This window comes from Salvelinus alpinus, chromosome 35 (assembly GCF_045679555.1).
Source record: "Salvelinus alpinus chromosome 35, SLU_Salpinus.1, whole genome shotgun sequence".
Classification (NCBI taxonomy): domain Eukaryota; kingdom Metazoa; phylum Chordata; class Actinopteri; order Salmoniformes; family Salmonidae; genus Salvelinus; species Salvelinus alpinus.
This window is the reverse complement of record NC_092120.1, coordinates 24,445,140-24,452,496: the sequence shown is the minus strand read 5'-3', so window position 1 is coordinate 24,452,496 and position 7,357 is coordinate 24,445,140. Positions and strand designations below refer to the sequence as shown.

At 41.3% G+C, this 7,357-nt stretch overlaps 1 protein-coding gene across 5 annotated transcripts; it reads left to right on the top strand.

Moving 5' to 3' along the window:
• Positions 1-1,535: 1,535 nt before the first annotated feature.
• On the top strand, positions 1,536-5,270 carry LOC139564467 (putative nuclease HARBI1). Of its 5 annotated transcripts, XM_071384010.1 has the most exons (12): positions 1,536-1,920; positions 2,218-2,288; positions 2,376-2,552; positions 2,643-2,704; positions 2,787-2,873; positions 2,961-3,002; positions 3,071-3,244; positions 3,324-3,359; positions 3,458-4,012; positions 4,082-4,195; positions 4,292-4,403; positions 4,498-5,270. In XM_071384010.1, exons 1-8 carry the CDS (start codon positions 1,763-1,765, stop codon positions 3,357-3,359), a joined length of 807 nt encoding a protein of 268 aa, XP_071240111.1. In that variant the 5' UTR covers positions 1,536-1,762; the 3' UTR covers positions 3,458-4,012; positions 4,082-4,195; positions 4,292-4,403; positions 4,498-5,270. The 5 variants fall into 5 exon arrangements, with proteins under 5 accessions (XP_071240111.1, XP_071240109.1, XP_071240108.1 ...); XM_071384008.1 differs by having other exon boundaries at positions 3,071-3,359; XM_071384007.1 differs by having other exon boundaries at positions 3,071-4,012.
• Positions 5,271-7,357: the final 2,087 nt, after the last annotated feature.

The window sequence follows — 7,357 nt, the reverse complement described above, 5'->3', positions numbered from 1 at the left end:
ATCCAGCTACTTTTTAAGAAATTTAAATCCAGCTACTTTTTAAGCTCTACCTCTGACTGGTGATTCTTCAAAATTTGAGAGAACAATAAATTCACAGAATGATGCAAATTCCTCCCCTTCCCTACCTATGCAAGTCCTATCAGAATTTTTGCATCATTACTGAAAACAATTAGAAAAGGCATGAAAAGGCATAATCATAATTTTATCTCCGCAGGCTATTATTTGAGACGAATGGGGGTTTAAATAACCATAGTCAGTCAGTTTGTTTATCTTCCTGCTCCCAGCCTCTAGCTGACTTGAATGATAAACTATCAACTACCAGTGAATCTATGTTTTAATTTCAACAATTTACTCCCTGTGGTTTGCTAAATGCCTTGTTTAAAATTCATGTAACAAAAAAAAATCCGCTGGGGTTGATATGCTTGACCCATTTTTACAACAGCTCTCCACCCCCTTGATTGCTGAATCATTAACCCATATGTCTATGTGTGTCACGCCCTGACCATAGAGAGCCCTTGTTTCTCTATGGTGTAGTAGGTTAGGGCGTGACTAGGGGGTGTTCTAGTTAAAATGTTCTATGTTGGTGTTTTGTATCGTTCCCAATTAGAGGCAGCTGGTAATCGTTGCCTCTAATTTGGGATCATATTTAAGTAGACATTTTTCCCACCTGTGTTTGTGGGATATTGTTTTGTGTTTGTGCATGTGTAACACTTCTTCACGGTTCGTTATTGGTTTTTGTCTAAAGTTTCACCTAAATAACGATGTGGAACTTCAATCACGCTGCGCCTTGGTCCGCTCATTACGACGATCGTGACAATCATATCTGGTACTTTCTTGCGTAGCAAAAATATTAGTCATTGAGCAATTCCTGGCTGTACATCAGTGTGGCTTTAGACCAGGTAATAGCACTATCTCTACTTCATCAGTGGTTATAAATGATGTGGTTAATTGCATGGACAAAAGCCAACATTGTGCTGCTCTTTTTATTGACCTGTCTAAGGCCTTTGATACTTTGGATCACTCACTACTTATTCAAAGGTTGTCTGCAATTGGCTTGGATCAGGCTGCATGTAATTGGTTCAAAAACTACAATGTGTATCTACTGATGGTGTTAAGTCAGGTTTCCTAGATATTTTGGGTCCAGTAGTTCTATATTAACAAAATTGGTTTGTCTGTAAAAATTGTAGCCTGTACTTGTATTCTACTGCCCCTTCTGTTGAATTTTAATGTAACCTTTGTTTTTTGAGCTCCCGAGTGGCGCAGTGGTCTCATCTGGCTGTGATTGGGAGTCCCATAGGACGGTGCACAGTTGGACGTCGTCTGGGTTTGGCTGGGGTAGGCCGTCATTGTAAATATTAATTTGTTCTTAACATTTAACTAGACAATTCAGTTAAGAACAACTTCTTATTTAGAATGACAGCCTACCAAAAGGCAAAAGGCCTCCTGCGGGGATTGGGATTAAAAATAAAATAAAAGTATAGTACAAAACAAACATTACGACAAGAAAGACACCACAACACTACATAAAGAGAGACCTGGGGCCTGTTGCACAAAAGTAGAATTAAGACATCCGGGATAAATGACTCAGCTGAGCTCAATGAAGCCAAAACATGTGCGTCCAGGCTTAATTGGTTGCACAAAGACCAAGCCAGGATGAGCAGACACGGATTCATTAAGCCAGGTGAAACCAATCCTGGATAGGTGCGCGCTCACGGCTCACTCAAATAGACCCCGCCACAGATCACAGATTAACTGATTTACCATGGCAACTAGAGCCGCGTACTTTTCCCCGTCGGAAGCACAAATCCTCATGGAGGCATACGAGGAGGTAAAAGATATAATTAAGAAGAAAGGCAACACCGCCACAGTGATAAAGCAAAGAGAAAAAGCGTGGCAAAGTATTGCAGACCGCCTGAATGCGTAAGTAGTGCACAATTACACACTCACCGCTCCGCTGAAACATCACAATTACAATTCAAATATTTAATTCACATCTCCAAAAATGCAGTTGTACTGTAATTATGAAACGGTTAAATTTTTAATTGAAATGCACTGCAGATATGAGTGAAATTGTGTAAAGTAACTCCATCACACTGTATAAAGCTATGATAAATTTTTTGATATTTTTACTGAAAACAAGACAAAAATACCAAGTAATTTTTTGCAGTGTGACTCCATTAAATGTGTGTGTGTGTGTGTGTGTGTGTGTGTGTGTAGATTAAACATGAACGGGCCAAAACGGACATGGCAGCAGGTCAAAATCAAATACAAGAACATTCTGCAGAATGGTATGGTCCCTGACTAATATTTAACAAAGCACAAGCATATATTGTACCCAGAAGGTGCCTGCTCACACATTGTCTGTACTGTTTTAGCAGTGAAAAAGAATACCCACAGACAAGGCACGGGTGGTGGGTCACCAAAGGCTGACCTTACCCCAGCAGAGGACATGGCCTTGGAGCTAAATAAAGGCAGGCCCGTCTTAGAGGGGATCCCTGGGGGGAAAGAGACGAGCATAGGTTCCTCCCAAGATGCCACCCGCTTCATTCAAGGTATGTCCTTCCATCTCTACATGGGATACAACCACATTCATATTGAATCAATTTGGACTGTCTGACTTTGGTTTACCTATTGCCTTGCAGTGTCTGGCAGCACTGTGTTCCTGTTAGAGCCACCAGCACAAGCACCAGACGATGCTGATCCAGTGAGTACTCCATCAAAGGCATACTGTAGGCCTGGCATGTCTTGTCTACTAGCTTCAATATGAATCCGATTAAATGTGATAGGGTGAAGGCCCCAGTGCAGCAGCAACAGCACATGATGGAGACGATGATGAGGAGGAGACCATCTCTCTGGATTCCAGAAGGCATGAGGTATCATGTTAAGACTGTGAAAGTACTATTTACTCTACAATGGTGAGGAGTCCTCATCAAAATCAAAAAATCTAATTTCTTTTACAGGACCCAGATGCTATACAGTGGGAAAACCAGCCTGGCAACATAGTGCGTATTAATAAAAGGACACCACATCCTGCCAAATTCCAGCTGCGCTAATTGTATTGTGTTCACAGAGCTCACAAGCTATCAGAAAGTTGTATGGCAACCACCTCCGGCGCCAAATAGAACTGGCAGACATAGACATTCAGTACAAGAAGAAAAAGATGGAAAATCTTGCACTGGAGTCCGAAATAAAAAAGAGGACAATTAGGAAACTGGACCTTGAAATAAAAAAACTTGAGAGGGAGGTGAGATATGCCTTCAATGTACACTGTATGCTAACTGTAACACAAATGTATTAATCATTATTTTTCTTTCCTCCCCCAGCTCCAAGAAGATGACACAGCTCAAAATAAAAATTAGGTATATTCTCGTAAAGTCAAGTGAGCCATGACATATGAGCTCTTATTGTGAGCACACAGGACGGTGGCATCTTTCTAAGGTTTTTTTTATTTTCCCAGCAATCAGTACAACCAAGTCATCGTTATAAGGCATCGCCCTCTTTTGCCCACCCCCCCAGCACCAGGTGTGGCCACTAGCCTATATGAAGGCCCAAAATTGTGTGTTCCTTTCTGCTCTGACAATGGCATGCCCATTCGTGTGAGATGTGGTGGATGAAGAAGCACTTGTGCTGAGGAGAGCCTTCAGGCGAGAAAGGGTCTTCAGGGACCGGTTGGACCCACTGGCCTTCCCTGATGACCATCTATATGAAAGATACAGGTTTTCTGCAGATGGCATCAGGTATCTATGCAGACTACTGGGTCCCAGGATTAAGCACCGCACTGCACGGAGCCATGCACTGAGTGTGGAGCAAATGGTTTGTGTGGCCTTGCGCTTTTTTGCTAGTGGAGCCTTCCTGTACTCAGTGGGGGATGCAGAACAGCTGAACAAGGCCACAATTTGCCGCACAATAAGGAGTGTGTGTCTGGCTATCAAAGCATTAGCAGATGTCTTCATCTCCTTCCCTGGCCACAGAAGACTCTGTGACATCAAAGAGGAGTTCTATAGGATTGCAGGTAAGAGGATCTACAAATTACAGGACAACTGTTAACACATAGTAGGATACTCATTACTTTGTGTGACAGGTTTCCCCAATGTCATTGGTGCAGTGGACTGCACACACAAGGATAAAAGCCCCCTCAGGTGCCCATGAGGCCGATTTTGTGAATAGGAAATCCTTTCACAGCATTAATGTTCAGGTGAACATAACTTTTTGATATTGTCCATTGACGAACACTCTGCATTGCCAGTGATGTGCATTGATTGGTGTAATATTCCTAATCTTATGATTTCAGATGGTCTGCAATGCTGACTGTGTGATCAGCAATGTTGTGGCAAAATGGCCTGGCTCAGTCCATGACTCCAGAATCTTTCGGGCCTCTGAAATCTATCAGTGCCTATCACAAGGTAAGCCACACAACCCCTATTTATAACCATCATGGCTGTGTCAAGAATATCACTGTGTTTATGAGGTAGTAATGATGAGATTTTGTGTTGACAGGTGAATTCTCTGGTGTGTTGCTGGGAGACAGGGGGTATGGCTGCCAGCCTTTTCTCCTGACACCTTTCACAGACCCCCAGGAAGCACAGCAGGCCTACAACCATGCCCATGCCAGGACCAGGGCCAGAGTTGAAATGACCTTTGGCCTCCTGAAGGCACGCTTTCACTGCCTTCACAAATTAAGGGTCAGCCCTGTTAGGGCATGTGATATTACTGTGGCTTGTGCTGTCCTCCACAATGTGGCCTGCCTGAGGAAGGAGAGGGCCCCCAGAGTGCCACCAGCCATGGACTGGGACAATCCGGCAATCTTCCCTGATGACGACAGTGGTCGGCTGCTGAGGGACCAATATGTGTTGAATTATTTTAGTTAGTATGTGTGCTTTCAATTTTGGTTAAATATGTCCTGCGGTGGCAGAGGAATTTGGGTTTTTTTGGGTTCGTTTTTTGACGAATTTGGCCTCTTATGATGTTTGTGCGGTATACTGTGTGTAATACAAGGCTGCAGGGAGGCTACTGCATCCATTCATTTGTCTGTTCAGTTGATGTGTATGGATTTGTCCTGCATTTATTTTAGTGTGCAGACATGCAGGGTGTGTTATATACAGACCTTTGAATGTGTATGTATCATTTTGTATAATATGCTTGGATTCTGTGCTTTCCATCTTGTAGAGTCACTGTGACTTCAGTTTCGAAAGGAGCTGATGGTTTACCTGCTTTGTTTTGTCCTTATTCAATAAAGGAACATAATGTTACACATTGTGTTTTTATATTCATATGGAATGTGTATTTGTTTATATGACAGAGTACTAGGGCCACACTGAAGAAAAAGGATAAAGTCATAAATTTATGAGGCTGGTTCTTTCTGCAGAAAAGCTACATATTGTTTTTACAGTTTTGATACTTATGACAATGTGATACTTAATATTCTGGCACATCAGCATGTCTTTGTTTATGAAACCATACTGAAGTACAATTTCACGAAATGCCCCACATCTGTCATTTTAACAACTGTCCTCCTTTAAAACAACTGGTTACAATATTATGACTTGTGTTTTTTTCCCCTCTGTGGCCCTAATATTCTATCATTTTATATATAGCCTTATAGTCTATGGGAAACTGTAAATTATCTAATGATAGCAACATCATCTAAAAATCATTTTTTATCCAAAATCATTGAAATTAATGATCACAAACGTTTAAATAATAACAGTGGGTCTAGTTATATGTGATAACAATGTATAGTGAGCAGTGAAATAACTATTGGTTTCCATTTGTGGTGACTGCTGACTGACATTAGGGATGAGATTAAATAGATCCTGGAATTTAGCCTGGTCTGGAGCAGGCTAGCTCCACAGAATAAATCTCCATGGTAATTTATACCATAACATATCCTCCTGCCCCCTATCCATCTTTAGTGCAACCGGATTACGGATCAATTGAGCCAGGATCACCAAGATATCCTGGCTTAATCCCTTATCCTAGTTTTGTGCAACAGGCCCCTGGGTGGACAATATAGCATGGCAGCAACACATCAAAACACAGCATGGTAGCAACTCAACATGACAATAACATGATTGCATCACAACATGGCAGCAGTTGAGCATTTGACCTGTTGAGCATTTGACCTGTTGACCAGGGTCTATCTGAACTACAGTCTGCTTTCACTGCTCTGCAGAAAACCATGATTGACCTTATATGAGTATTCAATGCAGGTAAAATAAAGGATGTTGTTTTCTAGGGCGCACAATTTTTTATATGTTTTTATTTATTAGGATCCCCATTAGCCGACGCCAATGGCGACACTAAGTCTTACTGGGGTTCGACACAAAATGTTACAATTTACAGACATTGAAAAAATATTAACATGTAATGTCAGTACATACACACAAAAAATAGGTCACATGGTTAAGAGGTGTTATGCTGTGAGGTGCTACTTGAGTATTTCTTTTAAACCAGGTTTTGCTGTTCCATTACATTTACATTTACATTTAAGTCATTTAGCAGACGCTCTTATCCAGAGTGTTCCCTTGTGCTATGTGAGATGGAAGGGAGTTCCATACACTCATGGCTCAGTATAATACTGTATGTTTCCTTGAATTTGTTCTGGACCTGGGGAGTGTGAAAAGTGTAAGTGTGTGTGTCAGTGCTGTGTACAAATTCACTCTGCAAACAATTTTGAATTTCCAACACAATGTTTCTTATAAAAAGAAGTGACACAGTCATTTATTCCTCAACTCTTAGCCAATAGAGACTTGCATGCATAGTATGAATATTAGCCGTCTGATTACAATGAAGAGCAAGATGTGCCGCTCTACTCTGGGCCAGCTGTAGCTTAACTAGGTCCTTCTTTGCAGCACTTGAACGTATGACTGGACAATAATCAAGATAAGATAAAACTAGAGGCTGCAGGACTTGCTTTGTGGAGTGCGCTGTTTACAATCTAAGGTAATACCAAGTAATTTAGTCTCCTCAACTTGTTCAAAAGCCAAACCGTTCATTACCATATTTAGCTGAGGTCTAAAACTTAGGAAATGATTTGTACCTAGTACAATGCTCTTAGTTCTAGAGATGTTCAGTACCAGTTTATTACTGGCCACCATTCCAAAACTGACTGCAAATCTTTGTTAAGGGTTTCAATTACTTTATTTGCTGTGGTTGCTGACATGTATATGGTTGAATCATCAGCATACATAAGTTGTTTAATGCCAGTGGCAGGTCAGTGGTAAAAATATTACCAATGGACCTACTGTAGAGAGCTGCCCTGTGGTACACAACACTTTACATGTTTGAGATTAGAGAAGCTTCCATTAAAGAAAACCCTCTGAGTTATATTAGATAGATGGCTCTGAATTGACAATAT